Raw genomic sequence first — 18,189 nt, forward strand, 5'->3', positions numbered from 1 at the left:
TGAGTTTCTATAAAATGAAGAAGTGGCTCAATGGTCAGGACTGTCACTTTACAACAAGGTCATAGACACTATGCTTTGTTTTCCCTTTTATCTCTGTCTTGAGTAAAATGATTATCTCTGAGCTTTGCACTTCTGGTCAGATAAAACAAGCAGTTGGTAAGTGATGCTTACTGCACAAATCAATGAGAAAATAATCAACAGATTAATCAATACTGAATATATCATTACAGCACAGTTTGGATGCCCTGTCTGCCTTTGCATGTAAGATTGAGTCTATTCTGTTTCCTCTCAGCCCAGAGGACACAGATCGGTCATGATTCCAAAATCCTAAAAGCTGTATACACCAGTGCTAATACACTGTCAAGAGGTCAGTGATTTCCTGCATTGACTGGTCATGAACTGATCTGATCTTCATCTGAGTCAAAAGTATACAGTAATCAATATGCTGTGTGAAATGCATTTTAAATTTATCACACATTTCCTGTTTATTTGCCGAGATGTGTAAATTCATCGTACAGCTATTCCATATTTCAACATGCTTGCGATATGTCGACATCACATATACCAAATTTGGCAAATCTCTGAAAACATACTAAATCCCAAACACCTCCCTTCCTATAGCAACGTATATGCAAAAAATGTTTGTACTGGGGACTTTCACAGACCTTCCAAGTTTGGTGTGTGTACCTGAAACTACATGCCAACCACAGGACTCACTGACACAAGGGGGCGTTATGGAGTCCCTAAGCCACACCCATGTGTTTTGCCCATGGGAACCAGTTCAAAAATGGCCCCGTTCAGGATTGGGAGACAAATAACAATAAAGAAACAATAGGGCCCTAAAACATTCACAGCGCTGGGGGGAAAAGTAAGTGAACCCTTGGATTTAAAAACTACTGTAAACTCTTTTGGCAGCAGGAACTGCAGGCAAGCTTTTCTTTCACCTCCACTGAGTTTTATATGTGGATGGGGGAGTAGAAATAGTCTTAAATAACCTCTATTTATAGAGACAATTTGTTTAACTGTGATGATTATCTGAGATTTTGTGTTTTTTTACTCTGTACACATTCCCAGCATTGTGCAAATCAACAGATTTTGACAGCCAGACTTCTGAGATCTCATGGCTCACATCAGTAGCTGCTTCCTGTGAATAATAAACTCAGAATGTTTGAGTGTTATTATGAGTGAAAGCAGCTCCAGCCCACACCTCCAGTCCTGTTTCATTAATTGGACGACATGTTTACCAACTCCTGACTCCAATTATCTTTTGTTGATGTCATTAATACCCAGAATTTTGGAATGACGCATTCAACGTGGAGAAGATCAAGACGATCAAAATCATAACTTTGTTGGAGATATGATCATGTATTAAGACAAATGTATATATAAATGCACAGCGAGCATGAGGGTCACTGTTCTCCCATATGAAAACTCTATTCCCTCGAGTGTTTAAGCATTTTCCAGCTACACACAATCACAGATCAACTGGCTCTGTTTACTCTCTGCATCTCTGAACATACATGCACTATGAAGAGATCTGACTGATTAGGTGTGTTTAATAAACAGTGGTCTGATGGGTAGGATGGTTTTGAGCTTAGTATGCTGCTCTACTTTCCTTAATGAGATGACTACAGGAAGTCCAAACTAAACGCTTTATTTGGGCCTGACACACTGTGCTTACTGAGCCTTACTTTGCCCTGCACCTTATAGAGTGTGATGTGGTTTATACTGCCACTGTGGTGAACATACCTGCACACACGTTTATAAACAACACGCCCGAAAACAGCATGAAAAAAAAATCCAAACAGGAGTTTGAAAGTGCGTCTCATTTTTCAGTTCCCAACTCTAGCAATCTAATCGGAGCATTGATCTCAGGCTTGATCTTTCTAAACTCACACATTTTTCCTCCTCAAGATGTTTTTGCCTCGAGTCACATCACACGCTCACACGTTTGTCACATCTTCAGTTTTTATCACATCAAATGAAATAAAAGAAAATCGTTTTCCTGCATTCCTATGGTTTTCTGAAAGCCACGCCAAAAAAAAAAACTTCATCAACCAAAGAACAATTCAGATGAAACAGAAGCTGGAATATGACTCATTGAAAATGCATGAACAACTTTCACAGCACATTACATATCTATCAGCAAGCACATTTTATTTCAGCTGTGATTTCTCTCATTTCTGTCTTCCCCTGCCTTCAGTTTTCCATTTCTCCAACAGTGTCTTACCCTCTGAGAAGCTGATGAGCCCCAGAAGGTGCAGCAGCTTGATCGACGCAAACACCAGCACCACAATGCCCACCGTCTGCAGGCCCTCTGTCTCCCAGATCGCGCTCAGCATTGCTCCACTCTCAGCCCACTCCACGCCACCATATCCTGATCCGAAACCGGAGCCCGAGCCGGTCTCCTCGCCCTCGGGACCACCGCCAGGACCGGGACCAGCTCTGCCACCCAATCCCACACTCCAGTTCCCCTGCACCCACTCCAGCTCTATGCCGGCCCACACGCACGGGCCGGGTGTCCCGCACCCGCCTACTGCCTGCTTGCTCCCCAAATCCAGTCTGGGTAAGGTTGGGATGGGATGGGGTGAAGAATAAACAAGCAAGAACTGGCCTCAGGTTTGTGAGGAGCCAGAAGTCATGAAGACTGATATTTAAGGGTCACTGAGAATTTAGAAAGGCCGACTCAAAGAGGAATAAAGTCCAAACATGTTGATTTCAATGCCTCCTTTCATCCTTTCTCTTTCCTCTCCTTGTAAATGAAGACATGTGAAAGCAGCAGAAAAAGCAGGGAGCGCAAACTGTTCTCCTCTGACAGTTTGTGGCTCTCGTTCTTTCAGGCACTCTCACTGCCTCACTGCACAGGAAAGGGAGGGAAGATGGGAGGGAGGGGATGTGAGCGAGGGAGTGAGGAGGGAGGGGAGGGGAGGGCAGACAGAAGCAGATGGGAGGTGTGGTGCTAAAAGATGCACATGCATGTTCACATTAACGTCAAACACCAAAACACAAGTACTGAAACAAATTCAGAACGTGTCAGTGAAATGTAATAGTTATTGTGTGTGTCTGTGTCTCGTCAGATCATTAAATGACACTATTTCCAGGCTAAAGGTAGAAATGAAGATGCAGGTTATGAGGAAAGAAGAAGAAATAATTCCATCCATAAATGACACTCATCTGCAGGTCTAATTAAAATAAATCACTCACACTCAAACTGCTGTTAAAAGGAAGCTTCTGTAAACCTTATGCATAAAGTCATTTTTCAACAGAGGTTTTTTTAAAAGGCTTGAATCTGGGCCACAATCTCATTACTGCCATACACAAAACAGAAAAACAACAACATGAAATGAAAACCTACATACACTCCTACAGACACACAGCTGTGCGACTGCCTTTTTTCATGTTTTTTAAGTATATTTTTTAAGACAGATTGATAGAAAGGTGAAGAGTGTGTGAGGCTGTCTCCGTGGCCTTTGCACACCTCAATGTAAGATTACAGAAAGCAAGGAGGAAAATAGTATTGATCACATCGTTTCATTAAATCGAACAACTTCTTTTCAAACAGGCTTTGAGATGTATGGGTGTGATAGAGCACCGGCCAAGCGAATGAATGTGTGTGTGCAAGTGTGTGTGTGTGTGTGATAAAGTAGTACAGCAAATGAGTGAAGATACCACCATCTACTGGCCCTGTATAGACTATCATTAATATATATATATATATATATATACAGTAAATATACATATACACACACACACATATACAATTACTATTATTATATATACGAAACTTAATTTTATTTGGAAAAAATACTCAATATTATACTGCAGAAATCTTGTGGGCTCATGACTGAGTACAAACATCCTCTGCACAAAATTACATGAATAACTTCGTTAGGTACAAACATACAAAAACAGTTTAATCTTCATGAATTTTTTTCCATTAATTTGCAACTTTTATCAGAGGTTGTCAATATTCAGCCTGACTGCTGTGAGCCACATAAATAACCTCTTCTGTGTGTGTCCCAGCTTTACTTCCATCTACACTGAAGTCAGTTATATATCATTAATGCACAAAGCCACTTTAATTACAATCATCACTGCAGTGTTTTATTTTAACGCCGAGAAAGAAACAGTGACTCACCAGTTATTGAATTGCTCAATGATAAATGTGCAATAAGAAGCAGCATCTTATTCCAGTGATGGAAAAGCTCACGCGTTTATTTACTTTCAGTCCATCTGTCGCTGCACACAGAATGGCACACGAGGGACACAATTTTTATTTTAGAAAACTAAATCTTTCTGAAAAATTTAGCATAATGCTATTTAAAAAAAACCAAAAAACAAAATAATATTCAGCAGACACATCTGACTAACGACTGGCAACATGAGGAATCACCAGTATGTGGGTCTCACCCACAAAACGTAAGAAATAGACGCTCACATTATTGCTGCATGGATCAGTGGGAAACACTGCATAATGTCAGGCTAAAAGATTAAACAAGATAGAGGCACAGCCTTCCTGTTTGGGAAATTAGCTTGTTTATTAGCTTGTTCCAGTAAAGGCTGCAGAACTGATTTTTTTAAGTCACTACTGAAAATGGAGTTGCCACTTTTATTGATCCAGCCTAGAGATTCTTCTTGTCCAAAGTGCTGGCAGCCAGGAAACTGTCACTTCAAGAAATTACTATAAAACTGCCAAACTCTGCAGATTGCAAGTGATGAGACAGATGAAGAAATTGATTTAAAAATTAAGGTGCTAGATTAAATGTTCTAGATTAAATGGAAGTAAAACGAGCTTCTTGAAATAAACCTACAAAACTGAGCTCTGCAGTTTCTCTCAGCTCTACAGTGGCAGCTTTGTTTTGTTGCTCCATCTGCTCATTGTTTTGGTTTTACAGCCCAGAACTTTGGTTGGAAACTTGTTTAGGGATGTCACACAGCACCTAAACGCTTTAGAGCCAGATTTTTTATTGTTTTTTCTTCCAATTTGGTCACAAGACAAATAGGCCAACAAAGAGTGATCACAGGACTTGTGCTCATTTGGTGGCCTGGAACAAGAAAGCTAATGTCGCTCCATATCTGCTGGATGTTTAAATAAGCAACTGCTCGCTAGCTTGTTTGTTGTATCAATTTTCTGTCACTTTTTGTGTTTAGAATTTGTTTCCACTGCCCCCAAGTGTCCAAAAAATATATTATTGCATGATAATCATTCACTTTAAAACCTGCACTTAGTATAGGGCATCTCAAAATAAATAAATAAATGAAAACAAAAAAAAAAAAAAACACCAAATGCAGCCAAAACTTATTTTCCAATGATACTTTGTTGTAGAACAACAGTAAATTGATCAGTTGGTGACGAACTCATGTGACAGTCACAAGCTTTACCCAGCACAGGCTCCACCCTCACACTTTTCCATGAGGATGGATTGCCTGAGGCTTTACTCTGCCATGACCCGACTCTCCAATCTGGCCCCTGGGAGATCAATAGTTAGTAAAACATGTAGGGACAGAGATATTACATCCAGCCAATAAATCACTAAAGCTACGATGGCGTAGGTGAGAGGGTGAAGATATATGGGCCATGATTCTACATGTATCAGTGCTGTCGGCAGGTAAATACTGTTCCTTTCACCGACGTCTCACTCCATTAATGTCACACAAATTCTGGACAACCACCACTAACAGTGTCAGAGAACGGCAGATCATTACTACATCACTACTTCTTGACATTGTGACCTCTGGACATGAAAATCTGCCATGAACAAACTTTTCCTTCTTATAGCAAAGCTCACCTATTCCCAAACAGAGACGAAGGACATTCTACTAAATTTGATGTGTCCTTCAAGCCGTCATGACAAGCAATAAACGCACATAATGAATGCTGTCTTCAATCTCATCCAAATCACATAAACAAGCTGTTTCTCTTCAGGAAACCACAAAACCTGCCTGTTGAATTGGTAATGTGCTGCAATATTGTGGCCTCATAGAAAAGACAAATGACACTGTGTACAGCCAAAATAAAGCCAGAATGATGGCACAGACAATTACTGCGATAGCTGTCATGAGATTGGAAAGAAGTATTGATGCAATTTTGGAAGGAGTTTAATTTCAACAGTCTATAATATTTCTCTAAATCTGTTTGTAAAAACAGACAATCAGTCCTTTAAAAACAAACACATTTGTCCTCGGAAGCTTTTTTTTTTTTTTTTACACACTTCTCCATATTTTCAGATGAATGCTAGAAATTAGAAAAATGACCAGTTTAATAATATAAACTTGTTTCACAAAATAAACCTCCAATCAACTGAAGACAGCTCACATCACACAGATCATCTCATGCCGTTATGTCTTCACTGAAGGGTTTTATAGACCCTGATCTCAGCATCTCATGCTGATACAAGCCTGAAATACCAAGTTGTACTAAGGTCTGACATGTCACCGTCTCCGTAGTCCAAATTCCTTATCTGTGCAACTGACAGGATAAATGTGAGTGACAAAAGCTATAAAAGCCTTTTTGTTCATCTGCATCCGTCGGCTGAAAGACACTGATCTTAGGTAAGATTACATATTTTTCTTTACTCGCTGCTGCCACCTGTCTCGCCACTTTCCTTCTTCAGTATTCACGAGGGAGGATCTTATCGCTTCTTGTCTGGGTGGAGTGGACACAGAGGACACGACCGACAGTAGAGGTCAAGGAACAGTGGGTACGTTAAACACAGAATAGGAAAAACAAACTGAAAATCTACACACAGTTGCATATACAAACAAGCCTAAATGCTCCCCCTCTACACTGTATTCAACAGTGAGAAAACTTTAATTTTGTTTATATATATATATCTGTGAAAGGACAGATATGTAACACAGGACCAAGAGCAGGAGAAGCGTGATTCAATACAAATGTCATCGATCAAAGCTCTGCTTATCGGTGAATGGGCAAAAGACAAAGATGGGATTGTACTGCTGCTTATAGATCGGCTCAGAGTACAATTGGGTGGTATAATTAGGCGACGCCTGCAGCGATCTGCTCAGGCATGCAAAGTGGCACTGGTGTTTGGGTTGTGTTTCCCAAGGCACATCAAAATGAGGCTGTCATATTTACTGAAGCGACACCTGTGAAGGGGAAGGCAATTATGAGCCGTGAACCGGGGTAACCCTCAGTGAAGCTGCATGTTTAATCAACCATGGTGCACCATGGGGTGACATTGATAGAGAGGACTCACTTTGTGGACTCTGGATAATACAGGCACATTCTGCCAGGTGCGTGTGCATATAAGCATTTACTGGAATTTGCAAATTTCAACCCTTGACACTTTATACACACAAAACAAATCTTTTATGGAAGCAGCAGGTATCGAGCATGATGCAACTGTTTCAGCTCAACCTTTAACCAACTCCACCATGTCATTTCAGATTATAACAAATAAGAAGATGCTGAGCACATTTAAGACCTTTGACCTCAGGCTTTAGGAAGGTACAGGGAAGAGATCTGTCTATGCTATCTGAAATATTACACACTAGTTCTGGAGATAAGTCAATTATGATAAAGATGTACTGTATTGTGCTAAAGGAAATTCTCATCCTAACAACTGCACAAGTGAAAGCAAATAACATAATTTCATGCTTAATTTTGCACCCTCAAGTTAAACAAAGTTCAATTTCCATTTTTAAAATATGCAGACAGAATCATACATGTGCCAGATTTTCCAGGAAAGACATATTGGAGATTTTAATTTTCTATAGCCCAAGGTTTCATAACTATTCAGTGCACTGCAGTCGTACCTGGATGTACTGTAAAACAAATGGAAAACAAATTCATATGCAAATTAAATTCAGACAACAGTCTGGAGGTGCTTGATTAAGCTGCTTTGTATGGCATTAAAGTCTTTGATCAGGATGTTTTGTCTTCATCTGTAAAGTTCCTGCTGAAAGCCCAGTGCAGCTTATCATGAGAAATGTTAACCTAGTGTAATGAAAGCCATTCATTTTCAGAGAAAATATCAGCTCTACCTCCTCGGCAGGAACACAGCAATTCATTCTAGATGATTAGTTCCAGTGTAAAAGGTAAAAGTCAATGGCACCGTGTGCAGACGAACAGTACAACACAAGCTCAGGGCAGTGTGCTCCTGCTGATAACATTGACCAGCTTTTCTCTGCGACTAAACCGTATTAGCTCTCTGACATCTCACTGTAGGCAACGTGTCGAGGCAAAGAACAGGACATAGGTCACTGTTAAAACAACTGCCTGTCGTCTGATTTATGATTTCCTATTTTTCAGCAGCAAAGGGCCAAAGGCAAAAGCAAAGGCCAGTGAAGAATATGCATTACCAGGACCGGTAAAAAGAGAGACGACAAGGGGGACATAAAATGAGAGACAGAATACAAGACGGCTGGAGCCACTGTCCAGCAGATGAGATACAACGACCATAGTTCATCAGCGAGGAAAGGCCACTGAGAGAAAATCAATAGAGATGCTTATTTCTGAAATAAATCATGGATGTGGCTGGGAAATTGTTGAAGCAGTATACGGTTTCTGCTTGGTCAACATGAGAACAGTGGAAACACGAAGATTAGTGCGTTTAATACGATGGAACATTATCTTCCCCTTCAGTGTGTCCTGATTCACAACTAGAGAAGAAGGATTTTAATTTATTTTAGCTTTCCAGCTAAGATAAACAGAAAATTCAAAGCACAAATTATTAAGACCTGCATTAACTGGATTCATCTGATTATTATTCTAAGCAAGAAGCATTCCTGAGGCAACATTTGGTCTAGGTGTTAATATCGGGCTAGCAAATATTCTTGTATTCAACACAGCCTCATTCCCAGCTAATTGCGTGGAGACATCCCTTGCCATACCAGTATTAAACGAGGGAAAATCAGTTATTGGAGTCATTTGGGTCACAGATTTATCAAGCAGATCAGATTTCACTCAGGACCAGAGCAGGCACTAGAATAAAGTACAACTTTTAATGACCCTGAAGACACAGAGAATTAAAAGTAAATCACACACCAGGACTAATTACCAATCAAATTCCAAAAACAAATTAAATCCTTAAGCAGAAGTAGCTGAGGTTACTGTTACACAATCCTCATCATAGTCAGAGCTCACATAACAGAGCAAGGCTGAAATCTGTGTCATCTTATGTGTAGTCATTAGGGCATGTCATATAATACAAGCTGGTGCAGAAACACAAGAACATCCCCTAAACATTATTTATTATGAAATCAGAATGGCAGGTGTAATACTTGTAGCAGGTGTCTCTAGTTCAATAACAGAGCGGACACTTACACCAAAGCGTGCAACAATAAATAGCACCATGTTTCTTGTGGGGTACACAATCAGACAGTTTTATATTTGGAGGTGGCAAAATTATGTGTGAGAACCTTGTACTGGTATAAAAACAGAGAACAACAAAAACAAAGTTCAGTTCGTCTGCAGTTTCCATGAGCTCATTCTTAGTCATACAGTTCTCTGGACAAAAACAAAAACAAATCACCTTGAAAATCATTTCTGCATATAAAGATCACTTGATCCAAACAATCTGAATCTAAATGTTCAAGATGAAAACAGCTTGAGGTCCAGGTTGTTTAAATACTGGGCCGACTTATTTATTAGTTTTACCTTAAATGCAATGTTGACTGGCTCAGTGAGTCGTCTAAGACTCAGCAGTTCATCCTGAGCGATTCTCAATCAAGCTGGAAAACTATCTGCTCTTTGGTAAGTCTGCAGAGAGACCCTATAACAAATTACAGCATGCACCATACTCATTTTGAAAATCAGTCACTAGCAGCTCCCTTATCATTGCTGTGATTGATGATGGAGTGAAGTTAATCTCTGTGGAAACATCACTAACAGAGTTTAATTCACTGGAAAGTTATGAGGCACAACAATACGGCTGCAATACTTGTCTGAGACTGCAGGCCATTATCGAAAATTAGAATAAACTGCTGAGTTCTAATGCTACTTTACTGAATAATATCCAAATAGTTTCTTCCAATAACAAATCAGACCGTAGAAAGAAGCCAATATGGAGTACATTAGTGATATTAACCTGAAGGACAATTAGAGTAGAAATATTAAAAAAGAGACAGTTTCATTTTTTAACATGAGAAGAATGAACATGCTGTTTCATGAAAAAACAACAGCAGGATTAACATCTGTCATGTTAACTTGTTCTCTTCATGCACTATGCATCCAGTTATCTCCCCATTCCTGTACTGCAGATACCGTCAGCTGCTGAAGCGTATATCGCCGTAGTTTATATTCACGTCTCTTTGTGAACTTTAACGAAATGAGCTACACCATTCCTACCCTGTAGAATAATCGTTGCCTGTTCCCATTACATTTGCTAACTATAAGTTCATGCCCCTTTATTTCTAATTAATTCTGTGATGTTTAAATTATTTTCACTTCATTCTTAACATATATTCATTTTTTGTGATTAACTAGCAGTGTGGTTTAATTGTAAAACCGCAGTGCACAGTGGTTCTGTATATCAACGAATAACTTACGAAACTTATTTCTATTATCTTTACTTGTGTCGGTTTTATCAGCCACTGAATAGCAGCTGGTGTAACTGGCTGAGGCTGAGGGTGATCTCTGGTTCCCTCTGCTGGCACATCTGGTAATTTCCTTTTCATTGGAAAGAGTTCAGACTCAGATGGACAGCACCATTACTAAAAACCAAATGACTATTGTTCATAATTTAAAAAAATAAAAGATCTTAAGCTCAAAAAAAAAAAAAAAAACCGGAATGAGTTTTAAATGTGCTCCGATACTTCTGGTGCTGTGACGGAGGAAAAAATCCCAGCCTGCAGTTTATTACTTTGGCAGGCTCTCTGGTACACGAAACTGCTGTAATATGTTGTTTTATTATTCATAAAATTTAACAGAACTTAACAAGATGTCAACCAAACACATGAGGTCTAAAAAGCCATTGTGTGATTTCTTTTTCTTTTTTTTTTAACTACAGAAATGCATGTGTCTCTTACTCCAAGAAATCCTGTGTCATAAAGCAAATATTATGATACAAGCACTGCTCATTTACAGCTCCTTACTTACAGAAGAACATTGGCTTTATTTTGCACCACTGCTTTAGAAAAACACACATATATTTCAGCTAGGACTTATTCAACTGTAGCTCAGTTGAAAACAGTATGGGAGACAGGTGCATGGAGAACCACCTGTGTTTTAACAAGTCAGCTCTGTTCCACAAGCTGCAGGACAAATAGTCCCCATCAGAAAATAAGTACTGTGGTGTAATTGTTATGCAGTATGGCCAAACAATAAAAATGACTGTACTGTTTTTTGGAAGAGTATTCAAAAGGTATACACACAAAAATCATTTTGCACATTTTTCATTCAGGGGTGAAATAAAAATGTGAACGTGTCTGTGGTTTTTTAATAAGCTGGCATCATTTTTTTTTTTTTTTTTACTAAGTCCTGGTTGATTAAAGCCACACCTTCAGCAGGGGAATAATTTGCAAAAAACTGCCATATCAAAAGCTGCTCTCATCAGCTGTCACGTCCCAGTGCGCTGGTGGCACGCCGCTGTCACTCACTGTCACGCCACTAAAGAGAGGCACTGAAAAGAGCCATTTGCGTCCGGCTGTGTTGCAAGTCTATTTTTAACCAAAAGCCACCAAGTGGGAGAATACCACAGAGTAATGAGCAGCTCTACAAACCCCTGTTTTATTCTAAAGTCACTTGAAAATAAAACACTGTCACTGTATTTGGCACATGTGTATAGTATGAAAGAATGAATACTGGGTACTGAAGGGATGTAAGTACAAAATAGCTTTCTTTGTACAAATGAGAAGTGTATTTACTGCAGGCTGTTATATAGGCTGCCTAAAACATTTCATTCAAAATATTCAGACGTGTGAATGCTGTACTCCATCTTCCTTTCTGAGAAATCGCCCTTTTACCATAATTTTAATTACGGTAAAAGTTAAATGCTAATTTAATAAGCGTGTGACAAAGTAATCAAACAGGGTTCACGTTTAATCAAAGTGGTGAGTGTAATGGATTGGAAATGCAAATTAGCAAACAAAACTCCTAAATCAGATTTTTAAAATTTTCCTACTTTCCTTTTTTCCCCTCTAAGAATCATTTAATTGAAATCTTGTAAGTCATTTGACTCTTATTTCTACAGAACTCATATTTTTACAATCTGTCATTGTTGTAAAATTATGATTTTTTTTTAAAATAAGCGTATCAGAAAGAAAATCTATGGGAAACGTGCAGACGACCACCAGCACCGTAACTACACTGCCCATCTCAGCTTGTGCTCACACAAACAGCCGGCTGCAGAATGGAGGGTAGTGGGCTTTTCTTGTGTTTTAATGATGCATGTAAAAACATTGTTTGGGATTTTAACGTAAGAAAACAGCATCCTGCCACTATAATAAAAACCAATACAGAGGTGCGGTTTGAAAGAGAAAACATGCATAACTGTATAGTGGGTGAACATAAAAACGTAAGCAAATAGCTCAGTTTTAAATGAGCAGCAGCTTTTTTTTTCTGTGGCTGGTTGGAATGAACCTGGAGACGTCTGTTTGCCTCTGACTTGTGAAAGCCCAGGCATAAGGCAAACAGCCTGGCAGCCTGGGCAGTAAGCAGAGCCTATAAATAACAGGTGGTCTTGAGCACAGACAGAGAGGGAGAGGGAGAGAGAGAGAGAACTCCTAAATGTTAGATTCACACTTTCTTAGGAAAGAAGCAGCGTGGCATTTGACAGATCTCCAGTGGGCACAGGTTCAACCATTGTTCTCTGCTGAGCTACATGAAATGCATGGAAAAGGAAGCGAAAACCACAACAAAGTTTATTACGGAACAGAAACTGCATTAACTGCAGGAACTGCTCAATTCACTACACTGGTACTTTACTTTTACAACAGTAATGTAAACACTCCACTGTCAAGCAGATAATTTCCAAAGAGGCAGCAGATCAGCTAACTTCATTCTGATTTCCCCTTTTTTCTAGCAAGAGAAAAGCAAATACCATCAAGGCAACTTCTGGGTTCTCAAGGTTCCAGCTGCTGCAGAGTCATATTCAGCCGTCATCCTTCTCACTCTCATCTGGATAAACACGTTAGCCAACCCACAGATGATGCACACCTTCCCAACCAATTTAATTTCTTTCAAATTTAATAAACTAGCCATCAAAGTGAAAGCAAAGTGTCAAGATGCAACAGAGCCTGCTGGATATCAAATGAAAGTCGAGATGAAGTGAGAAGTTGAAAACAAAGGATTAAAAAAGCAGAAGGTAACATATGAATATTTGGCCATATGTGTTAGTGCATGAGTCATATGAGTGATGAGCCAATTAGCAGCAGCATCAGGTGAATCATGCAGAGAAAAAAAAAAACTATTAAATTAAACTAGACTGAAGAACAGATGCAGAGACTGCTGAAGAGTTTGACTGACAAAGATGTTAGTAACAGGGCAACTCTAAAGAGCCATGCAGAAAGAATAAATTATCTTCATAACTACAAAATAAACTAACATTGTCACAAACTTCGCTCTTCCTATAAACTGTATAACTTGGAGTATGATGCATCTTTTCAGTATATTTGAAACTGAAGTTTTTACTGCTGAAGGTGAACACTGTGACATATTTTAGCCAAGATGAAATGACTAAACATCTTAACAGCCACGGTGTCTTTAACTGACAGGTGATAACATCCACTACAGATGCTTCAGACAAACTCGCAGCTACTGTGCCAACAAACGACATGCTTCTAAAGTTAGGAGACAACAAGTGGTCGATTGCTACTGAGAAAGAAACAGAGGATCTTTTCCAAACATGAGAGGAGTTTGCTGTTTCCTTACCGTCATAGCCTGCTTCTAACAAACCAAACTGCTCCAGCACCTTAACAAAGAGGACCACGACCACAAGCACAGCAATCATTTCCAGTCCCTCCAAGTTCATAGTAAACATGGCAAACGGGTCACAGGTTGCCCATTGCCAAAGACAAAGAGCTCAGCGTGCGGCACCGTCTGGAGGCCATTTAATTCCACTTAAGAGCCCCGCATCTCTGGCTCTGATGACAGACCGGCACAAGTCAGAGAGGGAGGGAGGGGGAGAAGAAGTGTGTGGAAAAGAAAGGAGGGGGGAGGTGGTGAATGGAGTGGCAAGGATAAAGAGAAGGGGGCGTGAGGAGATAATGGAAAATAGAGGTGAGGAAGAAAGAGGGGAGAGGAGGGCTGGACTTGATCATAGTGACAAATACAAATTCAGACAAAATGCTAGAAAAGGAGAAAGGGGGACAGTAGTGATCCACTTGTTGCTGGGGGATACTGTGCAAAGGTCACAGGCACTGAAGTCATGATTTTTCGCTCATCACACCAAGGATGCAAGACAGCAAATCATCACTGGTACTTGTCAGCATCATCCTACAGATTATATACGTTCATTTAATGTCACTTCAGTGACTTCCTCTAGCGCCGCCATATGGTTGAAATTTGTGGTTTTGAACGTGAAATTGGGTACACTGTACATGTTCATGTTGCCCTCAGGATGAAACCCATTTAGCCAAAGATTCACTTTCTCTTTTAGCATCAACCTCAGGTCGTTTTGTCCATTTCTACAAATACCTAAACATTTAGCATGAAAGTGAACATGTTAAAGAAGCTACAGCTACAAATCTTTTCAAAAAAAAAAAAAAAAAAAAAAAGACTAAGCATTACTCTTGAATGGGGCACAGAAACCACTTGTCCTTGGAAGAAAATTATAAATGAGCGTACAACATATCTGTGTTTATTACAAATAACAAGGACAGAATAATAGACAAAACATTTTTTATTTTATAAACCAAATCAAACAATATTCAATCTCCAGGGAGTTTGCAACTATTTTCTAAAGCAAGGATAACATGTAGTAGTGTATAATACACCAAAGCACTTCGCAATTAAGGGAAAAAAAAAAAAAAAAAAAAAAACACCATCAAGCTGAACAGAAAATTGGTGAAAAGAAAATATCCCCCATATTATCTTCTCTGGTCCAGAAAGAGCAACAAGGAGGGTTGTAAATGGCTGGGAACACAGCTTATCACAAACACTGCTCTTTGTCTGATGATGGTACAAAATTGTAGCTAAAATGTTCCAGTAATTTCCTTGACAGACACTGAACAATCCCAACCCTAAACCAAAGATGAGAAAAGATTTCCAATATTTCCCACCTTTCCAATATTGACTTTTTTAATTAACTATTCATGGCCCCGATTGAGCCAGGACTCAACAGAGAAGCTGCGGGTGGACTGGCAGGAGTAAAATGTCAATGTGAGAAATGACCTACATGTGTGACCTCATCAGCATCCGCACTTAAAACAAAGAAGGAAACCTTTAGGGGACGGTGACAAAGGGAAGGTCACAGAGAAAGACAACACAGCAGAGAAGAAAGCACTCAGCAGGTTGTGAGGTTGAAATGTCCCTGCGGTCAGTAGCAGGTGAAAAGACAAAACAAATTTATCTGCTGCCTCCTGGTTCTCTCAGTAGGAATATATGTTAGCCACCTTTAAAAAAAAACTAACTGTACTTCTACAACTTATGTGACCTAAATGTGTCTTTAAAATGGGCCATATATACAAACCTGTGACATCTGGTTGCCAGAAACTGATGAAAGGAGCTCGTGGTTTCAATCAGATTTTCAAAATGAGCCAAAAAAAAAAAAAAAAAAAAAAAAAAAAGGCAAAGATTACTCACAGCCAAGTACAAAAACCCAAAGATGAGCCTTCCAAAATAATCTTTGTGTGCTCACCAAGGACAAGTGACAATGTAGTTTATAATTAAAAGCTGCCACACAGATAAGGTCCTTTGCACAACCTTTCAGGGATGGAACTGATCCCACATTCATCTTCAGAAACGGCAGGCTCAAAGAGAATTGTTGGGATGGTGACTCACTATGGAAACAACCTCTCTGATGTCTACATATGCTACTGGGCAGCAGCTTATTTGGCCCACTATCAGTTACCTTTCTTTATCTGTGGCAGCTGAGCAACAGCTAAATATAGCTCCCAAACCTCAAGTGTGTGTGTGTGTGTGTGTGTGTGTGTGTGTGTGTGTGTGTCTGCAATAGGACAAGTAATTGCACTGAAAACTCCAAGAGAACATGTCTTGCAAAAGGTGAAAAAAAAAAAAAAAATATGTGACAAAAGTTTTAATGGAAAAAAGATTCAGCTAGATGGAAAAAAAAAAATGTATGTATCTTACTCTGACTTTATTTTTAAATCATTTTACCTTGATTGAGACTTAGATCTGAATGTAACCAGGTCTCGGAGAAACTCCCAACATCTGCTCCCCAATCACCTCAGAACTTTGCGTAGGGTGTAATCAAGGCTCTTGGCTAATGGTAATGAAAATAATCAAGGTCTGTGCATGTCATCAGCACACAGTATGCAGTATCAGTGTGTGATTGGTGATGAAGGTAATTGCCAACACTATAATGTCTGCAGCACCTGCAAACTGACACAATGCTACATAAAAAAACATACTGAGGTACATTTCAGATAAGCAACGACCGTCCTAAAATGAATGAAGGCTGTGATAATGATTGTACTGTTAGAAAAATCCTAACAAATGCAAGAAACCAACAATGAATTTCTCTGTGTGTGTGTGTAGCTAAAGCCTGATCTCTTCTCTTCTTCCTCTGCACTGGGTGACGTGTCAAACTGAATTCCCATCTTTAGACAAAGCACAGAGCTGCAATGTGGCATTAAAATCATTGATGTCTGGATTTGTTTGGACAAATTACAAAGTCCCCAGTGGCCTGTAACCTCCAAACAATATGGCTAATTGCAAATAAATGTGATTTAGGAATTCACTGTATTAGATCACAATACAACACATTTGCAGCCAAATTTGTTATCCGAGACATTTTCTTGGAAAGGGGACACAACCTAATATAAAGTCCTCACATCCAATCAAATCAGGCCAGCTTATTGTTGTGTAGAAGAAAATATTATGGGGCATTCAGAGTCTCGCTCTACAAGGCATGTTAATAATGAAGAGTGATATCTTAAGTATAAATCATAAGTAATGTCACTTAACTGCTCATCTTGGATGCTTCCATGAGGTGAATCAGACCTAATCTGAAATGATCTGCCTGTACATTTTACAATTTGCAATAATGAGTGACTACTTCGAAACCACAGCTGTCAATTGCAGCTACAGAAAAATAAAAAGATACACAACTACTGGGTTCATCAACCGCAACTGCAAGACAAGTGTTTGAATTTGCTGCCATCAAGTGGACACTTGAAGAATCAACAAACCAAAGATGTAAACCAGCTGGAAGAAAGTCAGGACCAGGTAAATGTGCCAAGAAGTTTAAATACTACACATTAAACAACAATGAAGGATTTAATTTGTACTTCTTATCAGTACATTACAACATTTAGCTAATTTAAAGATATTTTTTGATGTAATTCTTTCAGATAAGTGAGATTTCTTTCCTCTTTAGATTTGCTGATGCCTGACAGGTCTAGGAGCAAAATGTTGTATGGCAACTCAGTTGTTTCTTAATTATGCTTTTTCCAAATATAAACCAGCTAATACAGAACATTATTGTGTAAATATAACATCCACTATTTGCAATCAACAACGTCACTTAAGATGCAATATCAGTGTAATCATTAATAAATACTGATTGTCAATTGTTATTCTGCCTTTCATCCAGTGGTAATACTGTGGTTCCAGACTGTCTACCTTATGGTGGAAAGTGAGGTGTTACCCAGGACCATATCCTGGGGGGTCGGCGAGAGCCTCCAGTTGCTGAGATGTCAGCGTGCGCTGTAATGATGTGCTGTGAGCAACATTACTGTCTGTACATGGCCAAACCACTTTTCTGCACCTGCAGAGCATCTGTGAGCATGATAGTGTTCATTAATCCAGTTCTGTGGGAGCCTCTTAGCGCTGGTCACAGTGCCCTCTGGGACTGGAGTGATTCATTTCAGAGCCAACTGCAGCACTGAGCGGTGCCACAAAGGGAAACCCAACACAAGCTCGTAGCCCAAAACCCAACTGATGTGGCTTTGCTTTTCAATTTAAATGCTAATATAGAGAGTTGAAAAACTAATACAGTGTAATGACGCAGTGACTTTGAACAGGGCTGAGATTACCTGGTGCTGATAACAAAAGAACAAAAAAAAAAAAAAAAAAGAAACAGAAAGGGCTGGAAGCTGCGTTGGTGT

General features: G+C 39.4%; 1 protein-coding gene across 5 annotated transcripts in view; it reads right to left on the minus strand.

Annotated features, from left to right (window-relative positions):
• The window catches only part of kcnip4a (potassium voltage-gated channel interacting protein 4a), a 99,892-nt gene that overhangs the window by 19,531 nt on the left and 62,172 nt on the right, over positions 1-18,189 (minus strand). Inside the window, exon 1 of one of the 5 annotated variants that reach the window (XM_026332021.1) lies at positions 13,832-13,931. The exons of 3 other annotated variants lie outside the window; for them this stretch is intronic. In XM_026332021.1, coding sequence (XP_026187806.1) covers positions 13,832-13,931 — 100 coding nt within the window. Of the gene's footprint in view, positions 1-2,230; positions 2,343-13,831; positions 13,932-18,189 lie in introns of those variants that run through there. One more of the 5 variants, XM_026332012.1, reaches the window with a different exon arrangement.

The sequence above is a fragment of the Mastacembelus armatus genome, chromosome 18 (genome assembly GCF_900324485.2).
Source record: "Mastacembelus armatus chromosome 18, fMasArm1.2, whole genome shotgun sequence".
Classification (NCBI taxonomy): domain Eukaryota; kingdom Metazoa; phylum Chordata; class Actinopteri; order Synbranchiformes; family Mastacembelidae; genus Mastacembelus; species Mastacembelus armatus.